The sequence below is a fragment of the Puma concolor genome, chromosome F2 (assembly GCF_028749965.1).
Source record: "Puma concolor isolate L17-30 chromosome F2, mPumCon1.1.hap2, whole genome shotgun sequence".
NCBI lineage: Eukaryota > Metazoa > Chordata > Mammalia > Carnivora > Felidae > Puma > Puma concolor.
The window spans coordinates 35,316,595-35,335,304 of NC_141684.1; the positions used below are offsets into that span (position 1 = coordinate 35,316,595).

The following is an 18,710-nucleotide window of genomic DNA, read 5'->3' on the forward strand; positions in this document are numbered from 1 at the left end:
ATGCTTATCGATATGTATATAAACATTAGTTTCTATGGCACACATATATTTCCTTGCTTTGTCAGCTGAGAGGACGTAGCAGCAGCAACACTCAACTAGCAATGGGCTTATCTTATGCTCAGGCCTTGGTTTGTTGAAGTCCCTTGCTTCATTTATCCAAGCCTCCACCCCCTCCTGCCAAACCCCCAGCGATCACCGTTTCTACTGTCTCTTTTAGTTTGGCTTTCCCAGATCTCCTATCACTGGAATCATATGGTAGATAGGCACTCATTGAGAAAATGTAGTTAAGTTTTACCTGTGTCTTTTTGTGACTTGATACTTTAAAAAATATTACCACCCTATTCTGTGGATGTACCACAGTTTATTTATCCACTCAGTGTCCTATTGAAGGACATCTTTGCTGTTTCCAGTCTGGGGAGATTATGAATAAAGCTGCCATGAGCCTTCTTCTTGCCCATTTTTAAGTTGCTTGTCTTCTGTTTTCCACATCGTCCATTAAGGATATATGCTTTGTCAAGTTACAACTATTTTTCTCTAGTCTATTATTTTTCTTTTGACTTGATTTTTGCCTCAGTATTGTAAAATGTAATTGACCACATCTGTATTTTCTGTTATGGCTACTGGATATCCCATCTTTTGTTTGTTTCTTCGTTTTTGAGGTATTGTCAGATTATAAATATATTTTTAAAACTTACAATTGACATGCAATATTATATCCGTTTATGCATTATGAAAAGCTCACCATGGGTGTAGTCACCATCTGTCACCTTACAAAGTTATTACAATACTGTTGACTATACTCTCTATGCTGGACTGTCCACCCCATGACTTACTTATTTTATAACTGGAAGTCTGCAGCTCTCAATCTCTTTCACCTGTTTGGCCCATTTCCCCCTACCTCTCTCACCTCTGGCAACTACCAGTTTGTTCTCTGTATTTATTCATCTGTTTCTATTTTGTTTCGGTTGTTCATTTGTTTTGTTTTTTAGAGTCCACATATAAGTGAAATCATATGGTATTTGTCTTCCTCTGACTTATTTCACTTAGCATAACACCCTCTAGTTCCATCCATGTGGTCGCAAATGGCAAGATCTCATTCTTTTTGATTGCTGAGTAATACTCCGTTGTATATATATACCACATCTTCTTTATCCAATCATCTGTCGATGGGCACTTGGATTGCTTCTATATCTTGGCTATTGTAAATAATGCTGCAATAAACATAGGGGTGCAGGTATCTTTTCAAATTAGTGTTTTCATTTTCTTTGGGTAAATATCTAGAAGTGAAGTTGCTGGATCGCACTGTATTTCAACTTTTAATCTTTTGAGGAAATTCTGTACTGTTTTTCACCGTCGCCGTACCAATTACATTCTCACCAACAGTGTGCAAGGCTTCCCCTTTCTCCATATCCTTGCCAACACATATTTCTTGTTTTTTTGACACTAGCCATCCTTACAGGTGTGAAGTGTTATCTCATTGTGGTTTTGATTTTTATTTGCCTGATTAGCAATGCTGAGCATCTTTTCGTGTGTCTGTTGGCCATTGGCATGTCTTCTCTGGGAAAAGGTCTGTTCAGTTCCTCTGCCCGGGTGGTTTTTTTTTTGGAAGGGGGTGTTGAGTTGTATAAGTTCTTTATCTGTTTTGGATATTAATTCCTTATTGGATATATCATTTGCAAATATCTTCTCTCATTCAGTAGGTTGACTTGTCGTTTTGTTGATGGTTTCCTTCACTGTGCACTGGGAACCCCATCTTGCTCTGATGGTTTTCCTCCTCCCAAGGTTAAAAAACATCCTCCTGAATTTCTCTTCTGTTACATATTATGGAAGAGTGTATAGGTTTAAGCAAAAGGGGTAGAAATGCTGAAGGATAACAGAGGATCTGGGGACAGTGACTGTGGAGCTGAGAAGCATTTTGCCCCTGAATTTTGAGTGGTCTATCATGTGGGCTTTCTAGGACCTGCTCTCAGCGAGAGTTTTCATGGGGTCTCTTCAGACACTGTAGTTCTAGGAGCAAGGAGCTATGTGGCCACCTTTGGAGAATCAAAACCAGACCTCAGGGTTGTTTCTCTGAGCTTGTCCATCCCATTCCTGTATCCCTTTATTTGTATGCTTTATATTTGTCTCCCACCTAGACTATGAGCTCCATAAAGTGGAGATCCAGGTCTGGCCTGTTGATCCCTGATCCTTTAATGCCTGGCATGAGGCCCTGTCTAGCAGGAAGGCAGGTAAGGAGGAAAGATAAAAGGAAAGAGCCTTGGCTTTTTTCCATTAACCCTGAAGTTTCATATTAAGGTCTTCTCTGTTTTGTTGTTACCCCTCAGTGGCTCACCTCATCAAAGCACATCACCAGGGCTCCCTCACCTTCCACTGTGGTTGGTCAATGGGACGCACTCTCAGGGAGGAAAGAGCGGGCGAGAGTATTTATTCCTCTCACTCCCCACCTGCTGGGCAGTCCTTCTGGCGGCAGGTGCACCCTTCTATAGCCACACCCTTCAAGCAGCTCCTCGCCCAGGGTCCCAGATGTCATCTGGACACCGGTGATCCCATTTCTTCCCCTGCCTCTGCAGGTCAGGTTGAGAGCAGCTTCTCTCTGTTGGTAGTTACCGTGGGCATCAACATCCCTTATTACTTAAGGCTTAAAAAAATTCCAGCTGAGTGTAGGCTCAGTTTCCTGCCTGGACTCTGACAGATCCCTAAAGGGCAGAAAATAGGGAAAGAAGCCAAAGAGCTTGGAAACATAAGGGGGCTCCTCAGAAGAGCTCACACAGACCCAGGAGGAGCAATTCATTTGTCCACTGAGGGAGTGAGGACTTAGAAAGGGCGTGTGTCAGGCCTGCCACCCGACGGGCCACCTGAGTCACCCCAGCTGCCCTGTGGCTAGTGGAGCTGTCCTCTGTGTGTCCCTCAGGGCTTGGTTCTGTCAGAATAGGAATCCTTGATAAGGTGTAATTATAACTTTTCACTTTATGTGTCTCCCACGCTGGACTGAAAACTCATCAAAGGCAAAGATTTGGGTGTGGGCCATTTCTGCATCCTGCTTGCTTCTCTCAGTCTGCTGGGCACAGAGCGCGTCTTTGTGAGGGTTCACGTGAAGAAGGAACGAAGGCTCCTCCCACAGCTGAACCCCATGGGCCCACTCTTCCAGAACCCACCCCTTCGTAGGAGGTGGATCCGCCTCAGAAGGCCCTGGCCAGGTCCTGAAGGCTAAAAATATTGGATCCCGATAATACCGGAAGGTGACTAAGCTGCTGACTCAAGAAAACCAACTTCCTCTTCCAAAATAGTTGCCTACTCTATCATCGAGTTGTTTTGCCCAGATACATGCTGGTCTCAGGCATTCCTGCCTCCTTTGAAAGCTTCTTCAAGGGCTGCCAGTTTGGCTCAAACACCTTTTTTGCTGCTGTGCCTTTTCACTCTGTTGCTGTTATCTGAATAACCTGTCCCAGCTCCTTAACACCTCAGTCAGCAGACCCCGACTCCCACACGGGCAATACGCCTGGACCACAATATTCCATCCCCAAACCAGGACTCAGTCACCGGGCTGTCCCGGAAAATCTGGGATACAGACTATATTTATATAATTTATAGAACCTATATTTATAGAAACAACAGTAAGCCTTGATCCATTTTCAATCTAAATGGTTTTAATAACCACAAACATATGGGAAAGAAACTAGTGAACAAAACTTATTTGTGTTTGACCCCAGTAGTTATTTTCACAGGCATGGTGACTGTATTCCTATAATCTTTTAATGCAGTATTAATTTCAAATGTTCCATGAGTAAAAATATTTTTAAATGTTGAATATTATGTCTTAATATTGCTGTATTGCTTTCAATAAAAGCAATTGTTTACACATATGGTGACATTTTGTATGCCGCTGTTTAAGATTTTTCACCTGAAATCACGGACCAGGTGACCACATCAGCTAAGCTCAACCCTGCAGTCATCCCGTCCCAGGTGCCAGAGAGTGAGTGAAGAAGCCTCCAGAAGATTCCTGCCATGCTCTGTCTGAATTTCTTACCTATGAATTTATGAGTGTAAAAAATAAATTGACAACCCAGGGTAAAACTCTTTTCAGATCATTTTCTTCAGTGTGTGAAAATGCAGTTCTACAGTTCAAATTTCAGTTGAAGAGAAGGGGTATCTTCCCCCCAGAACCTTCCAGGCTAGTAATTCCAGATACTCTAATGCTTGGTGGTCCCAGTTCTACTAAGGGAAGAAGTTATTCCCGCTGTGCAGGGTTATGTGCATGCCTGTCGGGGAGCTCTCTACTATGCAAAGAGAAAGATGACCCTACCGGAAAAGATTCTAACTGGTAGACCAGTTGCCTCAGGAACAGTGAATTCTGGATTTCCAACATCTCTTCTTGCATCCTGGCTCTAGGAGTCCTCCGTTAACTGACACGTTCTCTGAAGCCCACCCAAGGCCCTCGAATCATGGGCCTCATCACCTGTCAAAGCCAGGTTTGTTGACCTTTGGGTGACTAAAAGTGGTACCAGAACTTGGGAGTGGTTAGGGAGAAGAGCACGTAAAATTGTCAAGTTTTAGCCATTCATCACGATCCAGTGGCCTAAGCAGTGATGTAGTTAGTTTTTGTTTTATAATTTTAGAAACAGCCCCCAATACTTCCTGTACAGCTCCAGACTGGAAAGAAGTGCTTCTGGGTCAGCGTGGAAAGCAGGTGCTCCCTGAGGGCAACTTCTGAGTTCATCTTCTACCCGTGATCACAAATCATGCAACTCCTCCGAGAGTCTATTGAGAATGCTATGGTACATGCCCACAACCCTACAAACTTCGCTTGATTTCATCTAGGTCACCCAGCAAGACCCTCCCTCCCTTACTTTTCTTACAAACCCACAGTTTCTTCTGGCTCGGGTATCAATTTTCCCTTAACTTTCAGCATAATGTCCTCAGCCGGAAGGCTTTATCGCAGTGTCCCAACCTCTTCCAGTGTGTGACACTCCTAGGTTTGTATGGGAGAGAGGGAGACAGAGAAAGAGAAACAGACACAGAGAGAGACAGAGACAGAAGGAATTTTTGTGCAGGGGAGAGAAGTTGGGATTCCAGATGGTCCAATGGTTGGTGGCCCCCATTCTACTAAGGGCGGAAGTGACTCCCAACAGAGCGGGGTTGTGTGCGTGCCTGTGGGGCCTGTGTGTGTGTGCCTGTTCCATTAGTTCTGGGGACATGAACAACTTGTAAATAAGATGACTTTACAATGACTGAAGAACAGTCAACTGAAGATCTTTTTTTTTTTTTTTTTTAATTTTTTTTTAACGTTTATTTATTTTTTTGGGACAGAGAGAGACAGAGCATGAACGGGGGAGGGGCAGAGAGAGAGGGAGACACAGAATCAGAAACAGGCTCCAGGCTCCGAGCCATCAGCCCAGAGCCCGATGCGGGGCTCGAACTCAGGGACCGCGAGATCGTGACCTGGCTGAAGTCGGACGCTTAACCGACTGCGCCACCCAGGCGCCCCTGAAGATCTTTAATGTCACTTTATACAATCCTTTCCTACACAAGTTTTTTTTTTTTTTTTAATTTTTTTTTCAACGTTTATTTATTTTTTGGGACAGAGAGAGACAGAGCATGAACGGGGGAGGGGGAGAGAGAGAGGGAGACACAGAATCGGAAACAGGCTCCAGGCTCTGAGCCATCAGCCCAGAGCCTGACGCGGGGCTCGAACTCACGGACCGCGAGATCGTGACCTGGCTGAAGTCGGACGCTTAACCGACTGCGCCACCCAGGCGCCCCTGAAGATCTTTAATGTCACTTTATACAATCCTTTCCTACACAAGTTTTTTTTTTTTTTTTAATTTTTTTTTCAACGTTTATTTATTTTTTGGGACAGAGAGAGACAGAGCATGAACGGGGGAGGGGGAGAGAGAGAGGGAGACACAGAATCGGAAACAGGCTCCAGGCTCTGAGCCATCAGCCCAGAGCCTGACGCGGGGCTCGAACTCACGGACCGCGAGATCGTGACCTGGCTGAAGTCGGACTCTCAACCGACTGCGCCACCCAGGCGCCCCATTTCCTACACAAGTTTTAAAAGAGAACGCCCAGTACATGGGAGCCAGGGGGTATGGATTCCCCTCAATCCTGTCCCTGAGGAGCTTTTTTGGGAGAATACTATTAAACAGCTCCCTAGCTCTAGAATGCATTCGGTGTCCACTAAGAAATGCAACAATCTTCATCTCCAACCTGAGTTCTACAATATTTACCAAGCACGTGTATTAGAAGGTGGTGTATTAATTTGTACGTCCGTTCGCCAGAACATGTTGGACAGTGAAGTAGCCCAGAGGCTCCCTCATCTTTCAGTTACCCCCTGGGCCAGTGTCTCACCTCTGCTCACTCCAGAGTCTCCCCCTTTCCCATCTCCCACCCTGGTGGATGAAGGACGGTGTTTCAGTTAGACTCTGAGCTGCAAGTGTACCAAAGGCCGCAGCAGAGCTATCTAAGCCCCAGCGGCCCGTCTGACCAGTGAAAGACAGTTCTGAGAACAGCAAATGTTCCCTCTTTCTCCTCGCTCGTCTCTGCTTTTTTCCTCATTCTCCGGAGCCTGGTTAGTTCACGGACCGAACCCTGCTTTATGCCTTTCCTCAAGGATGCAGACAAGACCCACACCCAACCTCTGCCTCCTCTGCCTGGCTTCACCCTCCCCCACCCCTTCCCCTTGAACGGAAGGCACTTAACACCTACACGGCACAATTTAGTTCTTGATTCCACGCTGCCAGGTGTCATGACAATTAGATCACGGGTGTTGGTCTTGTCTTTGCTATGAGAAGCTCCCGGACAGGTACTGCTCATTGACGATAGCTCCTGACACTGTGCTTTGCTCATAGCAGGTACTCACCAGACAAACACTTGCCTTTATATAGAGTCTTTCATCGTGAGGGTGGGCGAGCAGAGTCGGGCTACCAACCCACTACAGGCCGGGCTGTGGGCTGAGGGGTGGCCTCCTGCTTCCCTGAAGCATCCCGCGAGGCACTGATGTCCACAATGCATTCCAGGGAAATGCCCAAGACCCGGAAGGCCCCTCTGGCCTCTCCTAGCCCTTGTAAACTCAGTTTTTTGGCACTTCTTCCCCAATCCCTCCACGCTACCCCTCCTTGAACTCAATTTGAGGCATTTGTGAAAGGGGTATTCTCTTCTCCCCATCCCTGCCGCAGAGCACAGTAGGGGCATTTAAAATCATAAAGTCTGGCTGGCAGGTGGGATGAATGAATGAACTGCTGGACTAACAGAGGGTGAGTGGGTAAGTGGGGAAATGAAGGAACATACCACTGCCGAGAGCACCCTGGGTGGCGCCTTCCAGAGGACAGGGATTCCTGTTTGTTTAGGACCCGTGTGGGGATTCCATGGACTCTACGGGTGAAATGTTTTCAAAATCATTTTCAAAAATTTGTGACTGAGCAACAAGAATATTTATAAATCAAATCATGGCAAGACACTTGTTAAGTGTACCTCTACTATTCGGTCCACACAAACAGACTTACTTATACCTAGTTCCTGGGTAATCAGTTTTTGAGATGTTCAATGTTTTTTCTTCACCACCTGTATTAGAGGGCCATTACTTCCCTCAATTGAAAGCAAAATAGGTCTGCTATCACCATCAATATTCTTTAACCTTGCACTTGAAGGAAGCTTTTAAAGAAAAAAGGCTGGGAGAGCTTTAAGATCCCATGCGGAGTTTCTTAACCTTAGTTGCATGTTTGAATTACCTGGGGAGGCTTTCTAAAGTCTTGAGGCTCAGGCTGTACCTTAAACCTACTACCTTACAGTCTCTGGAGATGGGACCCAAGCATCAGCTTTTTTTTTTTCTTTTTTAAAAAAGGTCTCTTTTTTCTTTTTTTTAAATCTTTCTTTCTTTTCCTTCCTTCCCTCCCTCCCTCCCTCCCTCCCTCCCTCCCTCCCTCCCTTCCTTCCTTCCTTCCTTCCTTCCTTCCTTCCTTCCTTCCTTCCTTCCTTCCTTCCTTCCTTCCTTCCTTCCTTCCTTCCTTCCTTCCTTTTTTTCTTCCTTCCTCTGTTTGGCATCCATATTTTTAAAGCTCCCCCAAGTGATTCCCATGTGCGGCCAAAGGCTGAGAACCACTGTTCAGCCCACCCACAGCTGAGACCATTGAACGACTCACCGTGCACACGTGAGGGTGTCTGTTGTGTTCCCTGCAGGAGTCCGCTCTGCCACCCGCCCGTGTCTCATTCTGATCCCTCCCCAAGGGCTCCTTCCTCCTTCGCACTTATTTCTGTCTTGGCAATCATGGATGGCTCGTGGGCATGTCCATGAGGATCCCATTCAGGTGAATTAGGCTATCATTCTGTGCTAGCTAGCACTTTGGGAAAGCTGTATTTCTCCACTCATGAACTTTGAACTGAACTTCTGTGCCTACAAGAAGTTTCAGGGATTGAGAAGAGCAGATGGTTGAAATAAATCACAGGGAGGTTGCACACCATCCTGAACCCGAGCTGGCCGTTCTCCCCAATCAGTTATGTTGAGAAACGAAAGCTGCCTAGGGACACCCCACCCTCGGTCCGTGGACACGCTTCCCCTCAGTCCCGCGCGTTGGCACTCCGATCTTTGCCCCAGTTAAACCCCGGCCCATTTCGCGGGCCGAGCCACACTCTGCGGTGCTTCCCACTGCGGCAGCTTTTACAGTGCTTGCCTTCTACCTACCGAGTCTCCGTGTCTGCTTTCCCAGTTTGGTTTGTGGGCTAGGCCATTTCACTGGATCTTTTGGAAAAACAGTGTGGGGATGCCCACCCAGAAACTCTCTCTTCCTGGGATTTGGCGGTAGCTGGTGTGGAGGAGGACTCAGAGAGGGCAGACCTCCCCAGCTCGTCTCTCGTGCCCCACCGCCAGTCCTACGCCCACCCACCAGGCAGGGTTCCCGCAGCGATTGAACCAAGAGACCTGCACACAGCGCGGGTGGATTGCAGTTATGTATTCAGTTTCCTACCGACTTAACTAACATGGGCCGCGGGAAGAGGAGAGAGAAACACTGGAAGAGCTGCCTGACTGGAGTAGGTGCCTTTCACTAAGTCATGCGTTCCTACGCTTTACAAAAGCATCTTCCTACAGGAAAAGCGACTCCCGCAGGGATAGCAGGGGCTGCAAGGGTCACAGGGGTGGCAGGGGCTGCAGGGGCTGCAGGGGCTGCAGGGGCTGCAGGGGTTGCAGGGGTTGCAGGGAGAGGTGCAGGGGTAGCAGGGAGACTCGATCTTGACGCAACTGCCGAGCCCGTAGGAGTACGTCACGTCTTTCTCGTCCACGCAGGGCGGCAGGCTGAACTCTTTGCAGATGTTCATGTAGCTGTACTTTTTCGACCCGAGGCAGTCGTACCTGTTCTCCCGCTCTGCCGACACGCACACCTTTCCGTCCTTCACCCGAACTTTGACTTGATCCGGTTCAAAGCCGCACACGTTTACCGATCCTAAAATGTTACTGCTACAGCAAGAGGAGGCCAGAATTCTATTTGTTGTTCTTCTCAATCTGGAAGTTAGAAAAAAGGAGAGGGTGGGAGGAAGAAGCTCAGATCTCAGACACAGCTTGAGAAGCAATATTTTGATCTGTTTTTCATTATTATTATTATATATATATATTTTTAAAGTAGTACACCCTCTTTTTTTTTTATTTTTTTTTCAACGTTTATTTATTTTTGGGACAGAGAGAGACAGAGCATGAACGGGGGAGGGGCAGAGAGAGAGGGAGACACAGAATCGGAAACAGGCTCCAGGCTCCGAGCCATCAGCCCAGAGCCTGATGCGGGGCTCCAACTCCCGGACCGCGAGATCGTGACCTGGCTGAAGTCGGACGCTTAACCGACTGCGCCACCCAGGCGCCCATATATATATATATATATATATATATATATATATATATATATATTTAAGTTAGCCCTGGGCCCCTCTTGGGGCTTGAACTCAGATCAAAGGTCAAGGGTCACATAGTCTACCACCTGAGCCAGCCAGGCACCTGATCTCTTTTTTTTTTTTTTTTTTAAATAGTCAAAGGAACACTAGTCATTCTGAAAAGTCAAACTTTTCCCCAAGTGTATAAAGGAAACACTGAGAGTCCACCCGTGTAAATCGCATTCTGCCACAGGTAAACCTCTGTTAACAACAGATGGTTGCTGGAAGTTCCAGATCTTTCTCTTGCATTTAAATCCCAGATCCTCCTTTTATTAATTGTGGAAACTTGCCTTAGTTTCCTCATCTGTAAAATGGAAATAATAACAGTACCTACACCATAGGTTTTTTGGAAGATTAGATGAAATGATGAGCATTGCTTAAGATTGTGCTTAGTGTGTTAGAAGTCTTGCTTAATTATTACTGTGATCATTATTATTACTACTATTATATGTAGACTCTTAAGAGTTTTTTTAAGGGGATGCAACTAATAAGATATCATTTAAAATCATTATAAAGATGTCTTTCAGCCTCAGAACCCAGCCCTGCTACCCACAAGATTGGAGCCACCCTGGGCTGTCACACAGACCCAGCCTGAAAGTTCCATCAACAAATGACAAGGCAGGGGCGCCTGGGTGGCGCAGTCGGTTAAGCGTCCGACTTCAGCCAGGTCACGATCTCACGCTCCGTGAGTTCGAGCCCCGCATCAGGCTCTGGGCTGATGGCTCAGAGCCTGGAGCCTGTTTCCGATTCTGTGTCTCCCTCTCTCTCTGCCCCTCCCCCGTTCATGCTCTGTCTCTCTCTGTCCCAAAAATAAATAAACGTTGAAAAAAAAAATTAAAAAAAAAAAAAAAAAAACAAATGACAAGGCAAAAGTGCCCTGACTCTGCCCTGCCCACCGGGGCCTGTCTCTTCCTGCCACTGTGAGACTGCTCCAAATGCTGGATGGCTGGCACCCTCTGGAACAGTGAGCTTGGAGGGGTCGTGAACCGGATCCGGGTCCCATCAGCGTGCAAGGGCTAATTGTGTACCTCCCTGGCCCCCTCCTACCCCCTGACCTCCTGTTGACCCTTGAAATCCATGTGATGGGGTATTTATACTATGGAAATGGGAAAACTCTACAAATGAGGGCTTTTTATCTCCTGTCTCCCTCCACGTGGCTAGCTGTTAAATACCACTGTCTGCGGCCCCTGGAGCGGCAAACACGGGTCCCCGGGGTCCCTATAGAGTTGCCTTGTTGCCGCTCAACAGTCCTGTGTGAATCCTTCATAATAACAAAATAACAACAGCAGCTCAGGCTAATTGAACACCCGTGGTGTGTCGAGAACTAGTAACACAAAGTGCCTAAGGGCACAGGCTCTGGAGCCAGAGCATTTAGGTTCAAGCGTTGGTTCTGCCGCATAGACAAATTACTTCGCTTCTCTGTGCCTCAGTTTCCTCATCTGTCAAATTGGGACAAGAGTAGTAACCTACTTCTAGGGTTTGGGAGGTTTAAATCAGTTAATGAACGAAAAGGATTTATTGTAGTGCTTGGCACACAGGTTGGGCAGCCCGGCATTAGCCTTATGTGCTCTGGCTTTCCCTAGGGTCCATTTTCTTTCTACTTGGCGATCCTTCCAAAGACAACCTAATGTTCTGAAATGGTCTTCTTTTTATCCTTTAACATAAAATTTTTTTTTTTTTTTTTTAAACTCCGTGTTCTAAGAGACACTCCTGGCACATCTTGCAACACTTGGCCTCCAAAGGAAGGTTTTGGAGCATGTGATTTCTAGAACTTCTTCCAGTTTGACAAGTCTGAACTTTGCAATTGGATGATTGGTTTGAGATACCTTTTTAGTTCTTGCCTTTTAGGCTGAATTTTGTTTATACCCTGCTTTTTGTTAAAGAAGTTATATGAGTTCATTGTAGAAAACTTAGAAAATACACAGATAAGCAAAAAAAAAAAAAAAAAAATGGAATAGGTCGCAAAATACCCGTAATCGTACAGAGCATCTCACATTTTGGTGCTCGATTTTCCTCTGTGTGTGTATTTCTACATACATATGTAGATTCTTGTGTGTGTTCTTATGAAGTCATGCTCTATGTACTGATCTGAATCTGTATTTTTCACATGGTTGGCTTAACAAGCGTGAGCCCTTGTACCAAAGGTTCCGAAGCAAGGCTCTTAGAGGCTAATTTGCAAAATGACGCAATGGACTGCTGTCCTGGAAGACACAAAGGCCAACAGAAACAACTTGCGCAAGGCACCCAGAGGACTGTGAGGGTCACTGAGCTGCATTTCTGCCTCCGGCCCCAAGGAACCTGGGGAGCATGGGGTACAGATGTCTTTCAGGCCCTGGGTGTTCCAGGGTACCCACGGGCCATACTAAGGAGAAAGGAAAAGAACTGGACTTAAAAAAAAAAAAAAAAAAAAAAAAGGTCTTTATCTCTGTGGAAAAAACAAAACGGGAGAAAACGCACTCTACTCTCCCTGGATGGGCAGAGAGGAGCTCACAAAGATGTCCCGCGTCCTCTCTGGATGGGCCAGGACCGGGAAGCCTGAGCAGCCAAAGGCAAGAGTGAAACAGAGAGCAGAATGGGTGCCCCTGGATCTCTCCGGAACCTCCCATGGTGTGGCCGTGGAATGAGAAACCTCAAACCCTGGCACGAAGGACCACGAAGGTCCTCACAAAACAGGACCAAGGACCCCAGGCAGGGGTGCCAGGACCCCTCACTACTGCTAAACTGATTCTGCTGAAGGCCTCCTGCCCTCCCAGATATGGATCTGGGAGCCAGTTCTACAAGCCGAAGTGGGCTTCCAGATCCTTCTCCTCCTGTCATCAATCTGAAGTCTTGGAGTGCAATTGCATGTTGTTGTTGTTGTTGTTGTTGTTGTTCAGATTCCCCCTCTTTCTCTGGCCGGGTCACTCTGGCCCCTTTGCCCCTGCGGCAGCTGCACAGAGGTCTCACAAATCTGAGTCTTTGGGGAATTGCCTAAAAATTCTAGGGAAAGGGAGGTGTCTCCTTCCTTTTGCTTCTTGGTCAGGGCTTACCTGTGGGGTGGGGTGGCTTTAGGAGAAATTGCAGGAGCCACATTTTACTTGTCAGATTTAACTGACTCCTGTCTGGCCAGGTACCTATCACCCCACAAGGGATTTTCCATGGCTCTGTAGTGTTCTGGGCAAAGGTGGGTGGGGGGGAGGTTGCCTCCTATAATTGTTATTGTGAGGCTGGAGCTTGGCCACAGCAAACGTAGGGAAATCAGCCCCCTGGCTCGTTGCAGAATCCTCTCAGGGAAGCTGAGGGAAAGCGAGTGGACAGATGGGGTCCATGACTGCCACTCGGGAATACGCATCTTCTCCCTACTCGAGCTGCAGTTCACCTGAGTGTATCATCACCAAGCTCCCGAATGTGCAACACACTGCCCTCAGCAACGGTGAGCTGTACGGTCAGCCATTTTCACAAAGCCATAAGTGAGCTTCAGCCTGGTGCTGAATGAAATAATGAAGGTGTCAAAAAGAGGCCTATCTCCACCCAGGACCAAAGGGAGGTAGGCCTTGGAGTACTGTGCTTTTTCTCCTAAGTTTAGACCCCTTCCAAAGACCCACCAAACTCTATTCCTCCTTTCCAACTCATCTTTCCTTTTCTCTTCTTCCTTCTGTCTCTTCCCCTTTCCTGCCTTGTCTCTCTTCTGACTTTTGGATGATATTGAAGAACAGTGTCACTCCGCGGGGGCAGGGTAGCAAATACAGGGGCATCAGAGGCCCCAGCAGTGCTTGTTAGAACACAGGTGCTGGTCCCCACCCCCAGAGTTTCCAACTCAGCGGCTTGAGGGAGGAGCCAAGAATTCACATTTCTAAGCAGTTCCACCTGATGCTGGTCCCGAGCCCATTCTTTGAGAACCACTGACGGGCTGGTTAAGCACAGGAATCCCAGACTCAGGCAAATCTGGCTTTCCCAGCTCCTAGTGGTCAAGAACACTGCTCCTGAATCTGTTTCATCATCTCTAAAACAGCCAAGACGTCACAAGGATCAGGTGAAGACGAAAGGCGGCACATAATTTTCGCTCAATAAAGGGTGAGTGTCTTTATCAGGCTGGACCGGGCTCCACCTTCCTCAGACTTCCCTGAAACCTGAGGCTTTAAGTGACCCAGCCTCAAGTCCTGTGTCATTAACCAATAAGGTGAAACCAGATAATAGACATGCCTTTGGCCTAGATGGACAGCCATTCCTGCCCCTACCCCCTGGGGTGACTGGGCTCGGAGACCTGTGGGTATGAAGGAATTATGGGGAGGGGTAACAAGGGGCCACACTCTCTTCCCCCTCTGCAGGGACTCTGAGGGAGAGACTGCTCTGCCCTGGCCTATGGGTCAGAGCATGGGGAGGTAGAAAGAGTTCCCTGAGGTACAGCTGGGCCCACAAAGCACTCACCAAGAGGCTGTCATAAGCCTCACCAAATAAGAGTGAGTCGGTGAAAACCTTGGTCTTAGAACAGGAAGGGGTAAACAAGGAACGAAATGAGAGGGCCCGTTTTTGAAGTTTGCAGAAGATGGTGCCCCTCACGTGGGGATTTTCAAGGGAGATTCAGACCCATCACAGATAGTTGGGTGAGTGGAGGAAATCAGGCTGAGTTTCTGGGTATTAAGCAGCAAAGGGTGCGAGCCTGAGCCCAATGAGCCCCTCCAGCTCAGCTGCAAATCCAGCATTTGTCTTCAAGGCACCGGGGGTCAGAGCTGAGAAGAGGGCTCCATCCATTAGATGGTCAACCTCTAAGGGCAGGGCTGAGGAAGGGCTGGTGTGCATTTGTCTGTGCCCCTTCGGTATAGAGGAAAGGGAAGCCCACGAAGTGTGGTAGTGAATCGGGTGCAAACTTAAGACAGGCTAGTGGCATGGCTTCTTACAAAGGGAACCAGATTCAGTCACCATAGTCCCTCTATCCAGAAGAGGAAGGAAGAGTCAGGGAAATTGCTAGTGCTTGCGGTGCAAAGGGTAGTTGGGGGAGGAAAAGAGAATATCAAAGAAGGTAAAAAAAAAAAAAAAAAAAGGAAGTACTTACTTGAGTCTCTACTAAAGAAGATACTGCCAAGGTGCTAGGAAAACAATGGAAATGGATTGGACCTTCTATACCTGGTCTAAAAACACACACGTACAACACACACTCATCAATCAACTAACATACACGCGGGAATGCTCAGGAAACTTATGGGAGAAATGAGCCTTCTTAACCAGTTGTTAAAAGAGCAGGTTGACTCTCAGACAGAAAGACAATTCCAATGGGGTAATGGCAGCTATAGACCGGGGAATCTTTCCTGTTGGACAAAGAACCTTCAGGACAATGCAGCCTGGCGTCAGAAAGGGCATGTCATACCTAACCAAACTGTTAGCGTTCTTTAAAGGGATAGAAGATCATGTGAATATGACTTCTAAACCCACAAAGCCTTGGGCAAGTTTTCACAGCAAAGATTGTTTAAAAAAAGTGAATCAACATGATATTTCTGGATCTACTTAGTCATGGATTGGGAGCTAGCTGAGAACTAAGGAAAAAGAAGCATTTCATTGGAAGAAAAAAATATTAATAGTAGGAGTCCTCTGGGATTGGGGCTGGATCAGGCTTCAACATTTTCATCCACGGTCAGGAAAATTGAATATTTAGGTTTGCAGGTAACAACACAAAGCCTTTCTGGATAGTGAAATGTCAAGCTATCAGAAATAGAGCATAGGAGGGTTTCACAAGGTGGTATGAATGGGAGGAAAGTGGCTGGGAGGAGACACAGCAGGCAAGACTGAGGTCATTTCCAGAAAGGACTCAGCGTTATCAGTTCAGAGACCAGGGAATTAATGTAAAGACATCACCAGCTTCCCATACTGCCTCAGGCACAGGAAAAAAGTCAGCAAAATCCAGACATTGTCAGGAGAAGTATCACAACGCATAGAAAGCATCATCTCTTATATAAACCACACTGCCGAGAAGTAAGTTTGAGGTTGTGTCTATTGCATGCCAAGAAGTAGGGAGTCCTAGAGCTGGTGGAGGGCACCCAGGGGGTGGACAACACAGAGGCACCCTTATCTGAAGAGTCTGGGGAGGAGGGCCAGTCAGGAGACAAAGGCTGGAAGAACTTGGATCAAGGGTATTCAAGGATTCAGAGGCACAAAGACAGTAGATACAGGCCTGCTCACAAGTAACCCTTCATGTAGACCAATTAAAGAAGGAATTCCTAACTCCCAGTGTGCAAAACTTATATAACTTGATACTCTGAGCAGTAAAAAATAAAAACTATTTCAGGGGCACAGAGGTGGCTCAGTCGGTTAAGCATCCAACTCCTGATTTCAGCACAGGTCATGATCTCACAGTTCGTGTGTTCGAGCCCTGAGTTGGGCTCTATGCTGACAGTGTGGAGCCTGCTTTGGGTTCTTTCTCTCTCTCACTCCCTCTCTCTCTCTCTGCCCCTCCCCTGCTCTCTCTTTCTCTCTCTCTCTCTCTCTCAAAATAAATAAACATTAAAATAAAATCTTTAAAAAAAATTTTTTTTTAACGTTTATTTATTTTTGTGACAGAGAGAGACAGAGCGTGAACAGGGGAGGGGCAGAGAGAGAGGGAGACACAGAATCTGAAACAGGCTCCAGGCTCTGAGCTGTCAGCACAGAGCCTGACGCGGGGCTCGAACTCACAGACCGTGAGATCATGACCCGAGCCGAAGTCAGACGCTTAACCGACCGAGCCACCCAGGCGCCCCTAAAATAAAATCTTAAAAAAAAACAAAAAAACTGTTTCAAATTGAGTGTAGATTTGTTTAAACGCAATAGCCCCATCCCAGACTATTGTCAGAGGTCCATTCCTGATCGTGGTGACTGATGACTTGGACAATAGTTGCCCTATTGTCCTTTCTTCTGGAACATCCTGGTCACTGTTATCAAGTATCTGTCTCTGTCTCAGACTCTATCTCTCCATCTGTCCATCCATCTATCCATCCACCTACCTATCTATCTAATCTATTAATCTATCACCTGCCTCCTTAGCACAGAAGGCAGCACGTCAGTCTCAAAACCTATTAATTGATTGTTGGGATAGGAACAATGTTGTTTAAGGATAGAAACTTGCAACGAGTAGGAAATAAGTCTCAGAGATCTAGTGCACAGTATAGTAAATACAGACAACAATGTTGCATTATAATCATCAAACTTGCTAAGAGACTAGAATGTAAATATTCCAACCACTAAAAGGAAATGATAATTATGGAACACGGGAGAGGTGCTAATTGTCACTACAATGGCAATCATTAGAATATAGAAATGTATCAAACACGCTATAAATTTGCACAATGTTAGGTGTCAAGTATATTTCAATCAAAAAATCTATCATCCATTTGTGCCCATCTTTTTAAAAGTAGTAGCATATATTAAGTAGTTTTTCTTGCCTTTTTCATGTAATACATCAACACATACAATACTTCATCAGCCTGCTTTACATCTACTTAGCATCCTAGTGTATAGACGTACCATAATTTATTTAACCCGAGGACAGTACTTTCAACAATTGTTTTCGTCAGTTGTACCAGACCGGATGGCATGTAGCAGAAAGTTAGAAAACCTTCTCCAGGCCATAAAAGGAAATGCAATCAAACAAAATTGTAAAAAGTGGCTTTAAACATTACCCAATTCAATTAAAACCCTCTCGACTCTGTTCTGAAAGCTGCGACTCTCAGGTCTGTAGTTCAGGAGCACAACTTTTGCTACTGCCGGAGAGGGCACCGAGGTAACAGGCCCAGCTCCGGATGGGTTTTGAGTGGGCCTGGGGTTGGGGCATGGGAGAAGGGTTCTCCTACAAAACCGAGGGAACGCCTCTGTTGTTCAATTTTCTCCCCTGCTCTTAGAGCCTCTGGCGAACATTAAGGATTTGATCAATTGTTATTGCTTCTCCTGTAGTCATTTCTGTAAGCCCAAATCTACTCAAATCACTTTACTCATAACCAGAAAAAATGTTTAGTTTGCTCCTTCCAATAGCTTTTTAATGACACCTCCTATTTCTTTCCCTCATTAAAGCCGCATTATTTATCATGTCGGCACTCCTACCATAAACCAACACAACCTTGGCAATCGACATCATTCCGTTGTCTTTTGAGAATCTTACGGTTCCTGTCCTGGACCCATTTACTCTTCTGTTCTTAAATCTTTGCTAAATCACCAGAGTTATCATCTTGAGCCCTTTTCGTCTTTGTCCGGGTACCAGCTGTCGCATCCCCTCCCCCATTTCAGCTCAGAAGGTTAATACACCGGCTATGAAAAATCTTAAAACGTGCTTTTACTTGGCAAGCTCTCTCTTTTCATCTTCTATGGCTCTAATGGCTTTCCTCTCCAAACTTCTGAGAGATGGTCGCAGGCAGTAAAGCTTGACGTCACACAGGCAACACGGATAGAGGTCGCACAGGCCACAGGAGCGCGCTCGCTTCGAGTAGCACAGGCAGTACGGGTAGGGGTGCAGGTCGCAGCAGCAGTAGGGGTGCATGTACAAGTCGCAGAGGCATCGCGTGCATTCGTCGATGCATCTCAACTGCCTTAGTTCTCGGTCCACCTTCTTTATGTCCCTTCTAACACTGTCCAAAAGACAGCTCAGTGCAGCCATTACAGTCACACCTTATTGTTTTGTGAGTACCTTTGGGAAATGGCACTCAGGGGGGAAAAAATTGTTCTAAGCTCTTCTCAGAAGTTTCTTTTAAAAATAAATGAGGCCCACATGATTCACTTACTTTAAAGCTTGTGTTCTATGACCTCACCACCCTCCAAAGTATGTCATAGTCTTCTGGTTACCATGTGAACTGCACACA

General features: G+C 46.4%; 1 protein-coding gene and 1 long non-coding RNA gene across 2 annotated transcripts in view; one reads left to right on the forward strand and one right to left on the reverse strand.

Moving 5' to 3' along the window:
- Positions 1-4,062, forward strand: part of LOC112859470 (uncharacterized) — a 41,974-nt gene extending 37,912 nt beyond the window's left edge. Inside the window, exon 3 of the long non-coding RNA XR_003223514.2 lies at positions 3,893-4,062. This is a non-coding gene — a long non-coding RNA (uncharacterized LOC112859470). The remainder of the gene's footprint in view (positions 1-3,892) is intronic.
- Positions 4,063-8,930: 4,868 nt separating this feature from the next.
- Positions 8,931-18,638, reverse strand: ODF1 (outer dense fiber of sperm tails 1). The gene is made up of 2 exons (XM_025922715.2): positions 18,192-18,638; positions 8,931-9,493 (listed from the first exon to the last, which is right to left on the reverse strand). Exons 1-2 carry the CDS (start codon positions 18,506-18,508, stop codon positions 9,061-9,063), a joined length of 750 nt encoding a protein of 249 aa, XP_025778500.1. The 5' UTR covers positions 18,509-18,638; the 3' UTR covers positions 8,931-9,060.
- Between the last annotated feature and the right edge of the window lie 72 nt (positions 18,639-18,710).

Coding starts and splice junctions, on each gene's coding strand:
- ODF1 (XM_025922715.2), bottom strand. CDS start 18,508: ATGGCTGCACTGAGCTGTCTTTTGGACAGTGTTAGAAGGGACATAAAG. Junction 9,494..18,191: donor GAAAAGAGAGAGCTTGCCAA/GTAAAAGCACGT, acceptor TCTAACTTCCAG/ATTGAGAAGAACAACAAATA.